Genomic DNA, 14,191 nt, shown 5'->3' with positions numbered 1-14,191 from the left:
ACGGAAAACACTGACCAATCAGAGCACGAGTATACCGTTGGAGCGCCCGCAGTAGGCGTGGCTACGCGCTAGGCGGCCGCGCTCATACGCTATCCCGAGCGCTCCACCGGCATACTCGCGTTCTGATTGGTTAATGTTTTCCATTAATATCTCCTCAACGAAGCCTCGGACAATATTTTCGCTAAGGAAAAAGTTGTTTCAAATCACCTCCCGAACCACCCCTTCTAAGGACCTCCAACATTTTTGGGACACCCTGTATATCGTACTCTGTGCTCACTTGCGCCGCGAGTGGTAGAAACATTCATAACTTCAAGCTCGGAATTTTGATAATACTTCTACACTACACAGTTAGGACTCCTTATACAGTCTTCATCTATTCAACGTCAGTATCTATGTTTGAATATGACCAATTCTCCAAGTAAATTTGTACTTTTTCCAAAAAAAGAAAATTAGACATTACCCACCTTCAAGCCGATCACCCAAATATTTCCGCACACCTGTCGCTATAATAAGTTCACCACTTTTATTCACGACCTCTCCTGAATGAAAAGTAGCCATCCACTATTTCCAGATGTCGGATGTCACAGGATTTTTATTTCCCTTTGGAAAGTGTCGGTACCGGAGGGGAAGGAACGTTCGGCAAGCCACTTTGGATCAATTAGCAAGCGAGAAAAAAGGAAGGCGAGATGAGGGTTTCGGATCCCGGGACTCTCATGAATGAAGACGTCATCGCTCGCATAGTTTTGATTGGACGAGCGTGGAGTATGTGGAATACGAGACGTTGACGAGCGAGAAGGGATCGAGGCCTTTGGTCTCTGGCGTATCATGCTGAAGGAAGACGGAGAGAGAGTGAGAAAGTTGGTAATGAATGCACAGGGAGGTATAATGGGACGAAACGCGATATCTGAGAACGAGAACCCTTTCGCGAGGCCCGTGGCGACGCGTGGCGAACTGTCACAACGATTCAAGACCACGGATATATGTTCGACACTAGAGATGGCGTGAACTGCAATTTTTGAATCACTCGTGACTCGCTTCTGATTGGTAGAGAACATTCTTTTCACTTTTCACAAATTATGTTGTTCTTAGATTATATATGTATCATAATATGCTCTAAAGGCAATGTTAATATAATTTTAATACAATCTAAATTTGACTCATTTGTAGTTTCTTGAATTTCCGCTAAGGGGAGACAGCGAGACGCTAACGATAACAATTAACATGAACCGCTTCTGAAACGTCATCTGCCGGATCACGGTCGCGCTCGAACTTTAATCACGACTGCGATCGTGATTGTGTGAAAAATAATTGTTAGTGATTTTTCACGCCATCCCTATTCGACACCCAAATCGAATCGGCCTTCACGCGAGGGCGCCTTGATGTCTCTAGCGTCGCATCGATCAACTCATCGATTGACAGCTGGCGCTCTGTGTCATCGATAGACTTTTCGGGCCGTTTTCGGAACGCGAAGCAGCACTTCAGCCGCCATTCTGGTTTCAGTAAGTCAACGATCCGGTCGCGTTACAGTTCATAGTACTTCATAGCAAGTTTTCTTGAATTCTCATTCGTGACAGCTCAGTTACATTACAGATTAGCTTAGTGTGTTCTTGGAGTACGCGAGTGTTTATTGTGCCTACTTATAGAACGAGACGTCTCGGGCGATAACGTGTGGAAACAAGCTCAACCGGCGGGTCGAATTTATACAATTAATGACGTCAGAAAGGTCACCATAACGACAACTAGAACGACAGCTCCCGTGATTAATTCACTCAACAAAAGGTACCGTGTCTCGACTTATCTAGCTCGTCGTCAACACCTTTTTGAGCAACAGACGAAAATAAATCTTCCAATAATAATTTTTCGATGGAAAAATCTACACGGTGCGTGTATGAATTTCATTTGAACGGGTACACACGCGTACGCATAAATCTAACGTAACCCTCGGGGTATGCGAACACATGCGCACCTATAACGTAGAAGCATGCAGTTAGGAAGGAACGAAGGGCCTCGAAAGGACGGTATAAAAGATAAATAGTAAGAGAGAGAGAGAGAGAGAGAGAGGGGGGTGGTGGTGGTGGGGTAGAGAGGAAAAAAGAAAGAAAGGAGAGTCCTGCGTGTTCAAACAAAGGTGAGTCTGCAAGTTGCACCTCGGCTGCAGGTATTGTGCTCTTTACTCCTCTCGTATCTCGCTACCTTTCTCTCCTTTTTCTCGACCCCTTGCGCGTACATTATGATTCTATCTTCGTTTTTGCCAGTGTTACACACCCCGAAGGTTACATCCGGCCGAATGTCCTGTTGCCAGGTGTATAAGCGAGCGTTCCTTCCGATTCTTCTTCTTTTTATCTCCTCCCTCGGCACGTTGTTTCATCTCGCGTTGCGCAATCGGGCGATCGTTGCGTTAGAAAAGGAATCGAGACGAAAGGTGGTCCTTAATGCTATCTTTCACATTACATCCTTCACTTAATCCATTAGTTTGATATTTGGTTTATAACTTTAAACTGTATCACTAACTTCCACATTATTTCTCGTAATTCTATCCTTATATACCCATATTGGCTTATTTTAACATATTTGTTAGGTACTCGAGGTAGCTTTGTATAAAAATAAAAATATAACATTCAACAGAAGGTTATTGATAACGAGAACAATTATATAATTGATTAAAAATAAAAACATATTATAAATTTATTTGTTTGAATTTAATGGAAAAGAAACGACATTACTTTCCGGCCCCCCTAATATTATAGCGATTAACGGAGATGCGGCATCGACTCGCATCGATTTGTTGTTAACTTTTTTTTCTAAAGTACAGACGATTACCTACAAAGTAAGAAACAAAATTGTCTCGATACAACGAAAATCGACGAAGTTATGCTGATTCGAGAAACGGCAAAATATGGTGTATTACTACAGCCTCGAACATACTACTAAGATGTTACCAATGAGCACCAACAGTTGTTCCAAATAATAATTGTAGATATTTGAGATATTCTAATGGAAAATAGTAGTAGATGTCTTCGATATGCCACTAGTAGTCAGCAACGTAGATGGTCGCTGCCAGGTAGCAACACATGGCAAAATATGGTGAAATTGGTATTATTTCGTTGCGTTAATTTTGTTGCGTAGTATGTTTATTTCGTTACGTATAATAGGGCTCGTTCGAGTATTTGGAGTCCAGACTCTGGCTTGATACAGCTGGCCTGACGGAGTGCAAAGGGTAATACCCGCAGCGCGCGCCATTTTAGTCGAACCGTTCGGTAACTTTTCACTGTCGATTTTATCTATCATCTTCCTAAGCGTTCCGCGTTTAAAATTAATAATCCCCGTCGAATAGCTAAAACAGTGGTAGGGTACCGTGTCGTTAATTCGTATTCACGATAAAACCATGTTTCTTAGTCATGAATTGGAAGAAATTTGTCAGTGTAGGTTGCTACTTTTCTACTTGGAAAATTCTCCGCGCTGCAATCCTGGCCCCAACGGCCTGTCCAAACACGGAATCGGGTCAAAGGGCGCGACAAATTAAATTTTCTTGCCAATCTTGTTATCGCGGAGATAGCAACTGCCAAATTGCGTTCGTGTGATCCTTCCTGCAGTGGGTGGGGATTGCATGCATTCTAGGAAAGCATTTTCTTGCTGTAAGAAAGCAGCAGGTAGCATCCCTTTCAAGATGGTTGAAATTAAAAATAAAACAGTAAGATAAACAACAAATTCGTTTGGAAATTAATTCTTCTTTTTAACGAATGGTATTCTTCTTATTGTTATTGTGTATTATTGCGTGTCTCCCCTCCTCGCCCTCAATGGACCGTCCTTTTCCATGAAATGGAAACGTTGAAACATTCTGGCACAAGGGAAAGTGAAGCATTTCGACTAAATGCAAACGAAATTGGATGCTCGCGCGTAATTACATGCGTACCGTGTATTTATCTGAACAAAGGCTAACGAGGGCTAGCGAATCCGAGTGCACTTGACTTCTTTGTCTCGTTTCATGCTGTCTAGACGATCGATCATGCCAACTGCGTCTCGCTCGCCTCTTCGCGAAAAAAAACAACTTCTCTCAAAGAAAATTATTATAACTGTATACAATGTAGCACGTATTCTTTTCGATAAGCTTTCAGACAAGGAGTCGATACCGTAGCAAGTCGAATTCGATTTAGTTAAAAATTTGGTTTAGTTGGTTTAGTTTGGTTTAGTTAACAATTTTTGAAATTGGGCGAACCATTCGAGCTATGTGAACCTGGCACCCGACTTTTCAAAAATCAATTTTCTTTTTATGGAAAATGATAGTATTTCGTTTGTACTTGATTGTACCACCGATAGATTCGTTTATACCTTCGTCAATTAATAAATAAACAAAAATTAAAGAAAAAAACGATCAGATTTTTGAAATCTATTTTTTCCCTATTTTTTAGAATCGTTTGTACCCGTCTGTGGCGCTTTCTGTTTCGTTTGTACCTCAATAGTTTAAGTAAAATTTAGTAAAGAATAGGGAATAAACAGATTTTAAAAATCATTGAATCAAGTAACTTACGGCAATTTTTCAATGGATTAGGAGTTGACCTAACGAGGATCCCACTCATTCCTGCCGCGTCATCGCAAGGAATATTAGTCGTTCGTTAATTAAATCTTCCTCGAGCAATCGAGATACCGCGATTTAACGAGCGATTTGATCCGTGGAACGCGTTTCAAGTAAACGACATATCCCAGCGTCGACGACACTTGTCGTTTTCGGGTCAACCGAAGAAAAAACGGAGCTATTATTATGAGGAACGTCTGGCTCCTATTATTCGGTTTTAATCGAATGTCAGTTCAGAATTGAATTGTAGTCTTACAAGGGGACGTCACGTCTATGTTGTCAGGGATTTGCCATGAGGATTTAGACGTTTATTCTCTGGATAAGAAAAATCGCAATCCTGGAAGCTTTCGTTCCATCGGGGCTTACTGTCAAAATTATTCCAGTAATTCAAATTAAATACTTTTCTAAAAAGTAAACTTTGCCAATGAACTTGACGAGTACCAAGACCAAACAGTACAAAAGCTTCGAAGTAGTAATTCGTCTTACCCACGGAATAAACGTTTAAATAGCCACACGAATTCACGACGTCCCATGGATGTCCCCCAGTCAGTTGTAGGCTCGCGAAAAGCTTTGGAAAAGGCCTAGAACCGCACAGTGCACACACACAGTAGGCGGAAGGTGCTTGAACCCGATACCAAGTGCAAAGCTTTCCTCGCGTACTCGGCACACGTTAGCATATTCATTATCCGGCACTTAGTCGGGTCTTAAACCAGCGGTGCTTGCGGTGGGATCAGCACTATTAGTCTCTCACGCCCCATCCTCCTCTTCGCCATAGACACTCTTTACATCTTTCCTTTTCTTTCTCTACTTCACCGCCTTTTGCTATCGTTTTCTTTTCTCCTCCTTCGCCTCTTTCCACGGGCCACCGCTTTCAAACGATACTTTGCTCACTTGGCTTCAGCTTCGACTCTGTTTCGTCGTCTTCCACTTCTCTCATCTATGGTCGTTCCATTCTTTCTCTTTTTCGAGCTTGAATACCTCGTACGTCTCTCCAGGCTCCTCTTTCTTCTCGTCCTTCGACTGTGTCTTCGCTAATCGCAACAGACATGTTTTATCTGCTTCTGTACGGTGGGAGTTCTTGGTTGTTCGATGAATTCCTGTTTTCTTTTCTTCTTTTTCTTTCTTTCTTTCTTTTTTTTTGTTTAATTATGTGTTTAAAGTCGCATGCACCTTTCAAGGTTATTAGTGACCACGTTTTGCCACTGTTTAATATCCATTCATATGTAATTATGGTCGGTGGTTCGAATGTTTCATCGAGAGTCACAGTAGTTGCAACGGTAAAGTTATAAATCTTCTAATTTGATATTTGAGAAATTGTTGGTACGGATGGCAGCGTTTTGGCAAATTGGAAAGAGCGGTAAGATTGGCCAGAGGTAGGGCGGGAATGTCTCGGTGACCGATTCTGTTTGAGAGGCAACCCTTGCCGGAGGGTGTCATCGGGTTTAAAATAAACACAGGGTGAAGCTTTCGGGGTAGGATACAGTTGAAACGTATCGTTCCGGCATGACCACGCGTGCTGTACAAACAGGGGAAGCTTCTAATATTACCAGCCACTGTGTGCACATACAGGCTGTTCCACGAGGAGCATATTTCGGCGCTGGACTAGATGAAAATTTAAAGAAAAGGGAGAAGTGCAAAGGAGTAATGCAAAAAGTGAAATTTTCAATGCTCCCGATCCATTCACTCTCTAATCATTAAAATTAGAAATTGATTCTGTGCGTTTATATTCATTCGTTTCTAACTCTTTAGTCAAAAAACTTGTAAAATTTATTCTGTGTCCTTGTGTATTCGATACAATTGATTTACTCATCATTTTAGAACATTAAAATATCAATATTTCAAGTTCTCAATCTAATCTTTGTTACAATGTATCTATATGCATAACCCGACAATAATAACGAGCAAAATTCTATTGGACAGTGTGAATAATATAGATACATTGAAATGTCCATCAGGTTGAGACTTGTGACCAAAATAGTGTGTACATACTTCTCAATTATCAAAGGAAAAATGATAATAGACGGATTGCTACTAAACTTCTCCTATACAGATACATTTTAACGTCCGTATCTACTAACATTTCACGGAATACTTTACCACGGGAGTCTCAGTTTCAAACGCATCGAGTCTCGCAAAGCTATTGCCAGCCATAATCATTGAGGGTCCAGAAAAATGTTTAATATCGTAACTGGTGTAACGAAACACCAACGGTCTCGAATTGGAAAAATGCCACGCGTTCGACACGGGGCATCCACATCCACGGATGACCTCGCAGCGACATTAGATACGGCTGTTGGTTCGTTGACGAGGCAACAAATTTCCCGGGCAATTCACCGCGGCGAGGGGGACGGGGAGGGGACGTGGGCAAAGCTCAACAAGAGGAGAGAAGGCAATCAAAAGAGGAAAGAGAGAAAGCAACGGGTCCGTCGTTTGTCGCGGTAGAAATCTCGAAACGAGCAGCAGTTGCACGGCCTGACAGTACCCATGTACCAACCACAGATATCTATACTGTACCCAGAACACTATACCTAGATCGTTAACGTTCGTTGTTTCAGTACATAACAAGTGGCACTGAAAAGTATGTACGATACGGCAGTGAATTTTCCCGCGCATGCGTGAAATAGGTTCTCTTCGCTCATACGAGATGGATGCAAGTCGTAATTTTTGTTTGACACAAAAAAAAAAAAAAAAACAAAGAAATTTTCATTTTCATACATTTTTCTTCTATGTGAACTAAGAAAAACCGCTTCTTTTTAGAGCTCCTAATTCAAGATACCCCCTTAATTTGCGTCGCGGTAGAAATCTCGAAACGAACAGAGCAGTTGTCCGAGCTGCCGCCACCTACGAACCGACAGGGCCGTGTTTCGCGTGTACCGGAAAGCCCCGGGCGCAAAATTGAGAGGGCTCGCCTAGGGAGCCATTCGAAGTTCACTAACCGTGGAAATGACGCGAGCACTCGATGCAACGCCAACGTTCCGACGCGGCGCGACGCGACGCCGCGCAGACCACGCGAAAAGAGGGCGAATGACTTTCGGAGATGCATCCCCTCTCGACTGCACTTCATTTTTCCCCCATTTAAAATACATTCTCTCCGAGAGCGTGCTCTGCCGTCTCCGAGTGCGAGGGATCTTTTCTTGCTCCCTGTTTACTCGGCTCTTTCCAACGTTTACTAATCGCTACACTTTTGCCGGGAATCCTTCGGGGTAACCGTTTCTCCGCGTCTTACGACGGGAATTATGGTTGTGTTAATTCTTGCGTCAACAACCAACGTCGAGGATCTGCCAAATGGTCGTGTTGGGGCTCCAATTCACACCTATTCGCACGGTCATCTACGTTGTTCTATAATTTCCATAAAATATTATATCGGGAATTTTTCCAAAGAATAACGAACGTAATTAATGGTTAAGAACGTGGATGCATTAATTTATATCGTATCAGCAACGATTTCATATCGGTTTCCTTCAATGTTGTAATTATAAACTTATCACGAAGGATATATAAAAACTCTTTCCAAATCAGAAACCACATACGTTACAAATTCAATTTATTTCTCTCGATTCTTATTCTTACTCTTGTTATTATTCTTATTCTGCCGTTGCTCGGCATTTCGCTCGTTTATATACACACTTTCTCCCTCTCTCTCTCGTCCGCACTCGTCTCATTCGTTCAACTTCGCATTCGTACAATACGCGGCTAATTTAAACAGTCTACATCAATTTCACGTAATTTTGCTTCGTTATACTTCCTACCATACGCACCCACTTTCGTCTATTATTTTTTCTTCCAACACTTACGAAATCTAAAGTTGGTGATCTTCCTAAAATTTTACCTTCTAAACTATTCGAAACTCGCGTTCCGGAATTTTTCCACCACCCTCCCCCTCGTCTCGCTCTCGTAAAACGTATCACGTTACGTGTCGTTCGCGTCAAACACGGCGTTCCCCGCGGCATTATAAAATCTCCCGAACATTAAACTAGTTACCGTCGCGATAATTACCTCCTCGACGTCGTTGGTTCTCCTTCCCTTGAATTTAATTCCTGGCGAAAGCCCGAAGGTTACGGTTTCATAGCGTCGAGAAAATGAAACGACACACGACGTACGTACGTAACCGTCCCACGCAACGGTTCGCGTCGATGGTGGCTTCTTCGCTCTAGGTACTAATTTATGAAAGTTCTGCTATCCTAAGACGACTTTAAATCTTCTTTTCGTGCCGAGGGCTCGCGGTGAGTGTCGTGTCTCGTTGTTATCTTAACGGCTGCCATGGCTGCTAACGAGAATACAGACTGTTCGTTATCTTCGCGGCGAGAGCACGCGCAAGCCCTCGGCACGACACTTGTGTTTTATATGCGAGCCAGAGACACTGCCAACCGACCACAAGGAAGCCACCATTGCGCCATATCTGGTACCGTGAGTTCTTACCTCCGAACGCGTTTAATCGCGGTTCCTCTGTCATCGCGACACGCGCCTTTTCGTTCTTTCGTTTCGGGGAAATACGAGAAGCAAACTTGGACAGTGTCGGTCTTACGCCGAGGTCAGTTGCCGATGCGACGATATGGATCGATATGCGAGTCTGACAACGAGACACCATCGCGACATATCTAGGGAAGGTATTTAGAAAGGTTGGAAAAGAGCAGCGTACGAACTTTTAGAAATTTCTAATTTTTCAACGAGTGGAAGCGGTCGCGCCCAACGGCTGTTAATTTAGTAGGCGCGGGGGAGGTATGGAGTCGCGGAGAACTAGACAACAAATCCACTGTTACAATCACACGAATGGAATGTAGTACGCGACCATGTACATACGGATGCACGGTGGTGCATGGTGTACCATCGCGCGAGCATGAATATGTTCCAACATGCTTTCTCGCGCCAGGAGATCGTTATCCTCGCGGTGGTTTGCTGGCCCTAGACAAACCTACATAAATCGAATGTCTCGAGATAGGAGGGGACGGAGGGGGGCGGTAGAGCTCGGTTGGTAGACTCTTTCTAACAGTACCGTGAAACGGATGAAATTAATAGTAATAACGGGGTAATAAGTAGGCTTTTGTAACGATTTGCATCGTGTCAGCAAACAATGTTATATTATACGATCAATGGAACCTCGATTATTGCAGAAAGTCGTGAGTGAAATTCCTACACTAATCGAGGCAAGTGATTCAATGATTAATAAAGGTTGCAAAGAGTATAACGTATACGAGAACGAACACGAAGTTCTATAACAATATATAATATATAGACTGCGGATCTTTATGCATTTATGGGAAATTTGAATGCGCGAGAACCTACAAAATGAAAACAATATGCAAGAATATAAAAAAGGTTGAAAGTAAAGTTCATGTTATGATATTTGCAGAATAAAAAAAATTCCTATTTAGGTTTAATTTTTGTAGGCATGTTCGCGAAGATTGTATTTTGCATAAAAATCCGCAGTCTAATAATATAATAATGAATAATAGTGCCAGTAAACAATGTCGACTCGTAATTCAATTTCTACTGTTTTCGAGTTCAATCGTTTCACAAATGCAAGTGAAACCTACAAATTTCAGTCGCCAACAATTCGGGAAGCAAGCGTTTGAATACATTTTCGTGTATCGTATATGGAATGTCGAATTACATGGGTATCCCATTTGAAATTAGCAACGATTAACGTCTGTCGGGGAGTACTTACGTTTGCAGGCCTTACGATGCGTGATCGGTCTCTCTGGATCCCTGTAGTAACCTTCCCGACAATAATGACAGTGTCTTCCTGCCGTAAAATGCCGGCACTGCAGACAAACGCCTCCGCTGACACGGCCAGACAGCTTGTACAGTTCCATGTTGAATCTGCACTTTCTCGCGTGAAGATTGCAGTTGCATTCTGAAACAGATACATGTGCACGTTCGCGGTTAGTTTCGTCTCGTTTGATTATCTATTAACCGCTCCCTACACAAGAATTGATATTTATAATTGATAAATTTTGTTTGTTCTGAAATAATTTTTATTTGATACTTCCATGTCTTCGTAGAACGTAGAAAGTCATTTTCATCCGTTGCCTAGTTCAATAGCTATATATTTTTTTTCTTTTTTGAAGAAAAGCTAGCACAGAACTTTGAACAGCTGTAAAATTGACAATTTTCAAATTTTTTTTAAATCCTTTGAGATACGTTCAAATGTCACTAAAGGCTACAACATATCCAAAATTCGACAAAATCTGAGATGTTACTCCAAAAAGTGTCCCAGTTGGCATGGAATGACTCTGTTGCTATTACGGATGTCATTATGTAAGTGACACATTGCATATTTAGTAAAAACGTTGGAACACGTTGAAATTCGAGATGTTAATTTCTCTCTCGAGAACAGTGCAAGTAATAAAAATTACCTAAATGTTCTAAGAGTACACTTGATCAACGTATTGTATTTGTTCGATGCAATAAATGTAGCAGTGGATTGCTCGTAGGCTAGTGGAATTATATTGAATCGATAAATACGCTACGTATGAGATAAATAGGAACATGTATTCAGTGGCAAGCATATGTTTACGAACGTATAGTTCAGATTCTACTGTCGGTAGTGTGGTGGCACCTTCTGGCTTCGCCACGAGAGGAACACGTTTTTCACAAGTGTTCGGTCCCATCTGAGATTTACAAAGAAGCCATTTCCGATCAAACTCGAAACATCCCGGTGTATAAGGGACGGGTAACTAGGTAACTTACTGAAGGACCAGTGATGGGCAAAACCATACACTTCGAATAAATCTGAAGTTTGCTGATATGCTTGTCTCGTTTCCTTCTTTGGAAAATTTTCAGAAGAGAAAACGAGACAAACATATCGGCAAACTTCAGATTTATTCGAAGTGTATGGTTTTGCCCATCTCTGCTGACGAGTCCACTAGGAGGCCCAGGACGAAACGTTCTTTTCCTTTTGCACCGATATTGCTCTCACCTCTTTTGAGCTTCGACGTCACTAAAAATCCAATAACGATAGCTTCCTCTCTAATGCAAAGCTATGGTAAATGCAAAGTTGAGCCAAGTCTTCGAGAATCGATCGTCCAGTTGATTTAACAAAACAACCCTTCCCGAAGTTCTACTCGGTGAACCTTTTCTCGATGAACTCTCTATCCGTTTTATAAAAGGAACAAAGGAGGGTCTCTCCTTTCAGATATTTACGGGACGATAATAAGCCAGGAGTGGATTCGTTGAACGAGGAGACAAGCTCGATACGTGTCTTCGTTCTTCAGAAACGATGACAGTTTTCCCGCGCCCTTTTCGCTTCCGTTTCCCCGACCCATCCACCTTTCGTTTCGTCGTTTCCTTCTATTCCAGATTCCCCGCAGAAGTTTCCGCAGCGTCGTATCGAGCGCCAGCCGTCCATTGAATTCTCGAGAACCGAAGAAGTATCTGGAGAAGAATCGTGCCGTAACTTCCTCTACTCGAGCACGATGCTCCGACGTTCTTATTCGTGACTTCTTGAAAATAACGGAATAATTGAAAGCCAGATGGACTGGGGACCCGGGGGGAGGGGGAGAGGGAGAGGGAGAGGTGAACGAGAAGGGTGTGGGATGGAGAAATCGGTAGGGAGGTTGCAATTTTAACGACCCTCCTCCGTGTACGAGTACACAATCACTCGACCCACTAATCCGTGTGTCAAACCGAGTCGAGCGTGCCTTATTTTCTCCTTTCCTCTGTATCGTGTTACGTTAATGTATCTAGCGGGAAGAAACAGATTAAATGAAATTCTTGGAAAGTTGATAACTAGATTGTGGAATTTTATGCATTTATAAAAAATTTGAATGTGGGAAAAGGTATTGTACAAACTGCACACAGAACTCCTTCGAGAGTTCTATATTTTTAACAAATTCTTCAAGCAAAGAGACGCCGACTCCCGTTTTGATCATTGATTTTCAAATTTTCAAAGAGAATAAAAAAAAAAAAAAAAAAAAACAAATTAAGAGCTCGCGATACAAATTAAGCGTTCAACGGAGAAAAGTTTTCTAACAAACTGTCCCTCGTGGGAAAATGACTCCCCGGGGGATTGATTTCTGGATACCCTAATAAGAGGCGATCGTCTTGGGTAAATGGCGACGGGATTCCTTCGGTTTAACGCGCGTCGGTTTCGTTTTCGTTCAAAGAAAAGGGAAGCCATTTTCAGAACGTGTAAAACTAAATCGTGCGCCGCCTCTAATCGGAATATCCTCTCGTCGTTCGTTAGGCTATCGTTATTGCTTCGAACGAGGTGGTGTAATACGATTAATTAGGTGCGCCGAGACCCTTAAACGTTCACATATAATACATATACGTTTAAGCGTTTCACGGACACGTGAACTGTGCGTGCGCGACCGCGCAAGATGGAGGGAAGTGGATAAACTATAAAGGTGTTCCAAGATATTCGATGGAGCGATAAGGAACTAGAATAGTTACCAAGAAAAAAAAAGAATCATGGGTGCCATGATATATATAAACAATTGTAGTACTTTAAACGAAAAAGACCAAAGAAATGCTTAATCTATATAAACACGAAAAAAACAAAACAAAGTGGCACTTTTTGACATCTTGGTGCGTTGTTAGTTATCTTTTACCCAATGCTCCTTTAATTCATCATTCATTGAGTTTTCTGAATGGCGTAGTTTCGTGTTCAGAAAATCGGAACAAACACGCATCTCGTACCGAATAACGGTACAATCTGAACGTCAACGTTCTTCGAGCGTACGCGGCGCGTACTCGAAAGATTAAATTGCAGCGGGCAATTTATGCGCAGTCTCTTCGTCGTTTTGACAAAAGCGAAGCGGAGGTTGTAATTCGGTTAAGGTCGCTAAGTGCAGGCTACATAGGCTCTTATTGAAATTTCAGTGAAGCATGGTCCTCGACGTCTCTGGCGACAATGGTCCTCTCTTAGGGCCCGATACGCCGAGAACGGCTGTAATTGCCGCTCTATCGTCTGAAAGCAATTGCCAAACCGTGCACGCTTGATCGAAGCGCGAAACAATTCAGCGTTTTACATAATTTAACGCCGAAGCGATACCTTCTGCTTTAGGGAATCGCGAGCACTCGACGCTTCGCTTAGTTCACGTTTACTTAACGAATCGCTGCATTCAACAAAAGATTGTTTACTTGGATCGATAATTGTGACTTGCTTGAAGTAAAGGTTAGTAAAAATTAGCACTACATTTGAAACTCGATTTGAAACTGCTGTTCAAAATGTAATATATTTGATCGATTTCATCCATTTGGAATGTTGAAAGATGAAAAATGAAAGAGTCTGTAAAATCGAAACGTGAATTTCCGCGGATAAATCGAGGAAAATAGAATCGAATGCAAAGTATTAAAGCTGGAGGAGAACTTGAATTTATCCACGGCTAATGGATATTTTTTATTTTCGTGCCAACGTATATACATTGGAATTATTGCCTGCAATTGCAGCGCAGCGCGTAAATTCATTGCACACCGCTCGTTGACATTTTCCCATTCATTCTCCGATTCGCGAAATCGCTCGGGCGAATATTCGATCGAAGCTCGATATTTGTCGAGAATTCATCTTCGAATACGAGCGAAAAAGCCCGTTTGCAAATTCTACTTGTTGAATAATGGTGTTTAAGCGGAACAAAAAAAAAAATACGGGTATGTACCGAATGGAAAATCCAAGGT

The 14,191-nt window shown here is 42.1% G+C and overlaps 1 protein-coding gene across 1 annotated transcript in view; it reads right to left on the bottom strand.

Moving 5' to 3' along the window:
* The window catches only part of LOC128893800 (netrin-3-like), a 78,059-nt gene that overhangs the window by 21,137 nt on the left and 42,731 nt on the right, over nt 1-14,191 (bottom strand). The window contains exon 2 of the mRNA XM_054155035.1: nt 10,239-10,427. Coding sequence (XP_054011010.1) covers nt 10,239-10,427 — 189 coding nt within the window. The remainder of the gene's footprint in view (nt 1-10,238; nt 10,428-14,191) is intronic.

Source organism: Hylaeus anthracinus, unplaced genomic scaffold, assembly GCF_026225885.1.
Source record: "Hylaeus anthracinus isolate JK02 unplaced genomic scaffold, UHH_iyHylAnth1.0_haploid 3, whole genome shotgun sequence".
Classification (NCBI taxonomy): domain Eukaryota; kingdom Metazoa; phylum Arthropoda; class Insecta; order Hymenoptera; family Colletidae; genus Hylaeus; species Hylaeus anthracinus.
The sequence above is the reverse complement of the archived record's forward strand: the minus strand, read 5'-3'. Positions and strand labels throughout refer to the sequence as shown.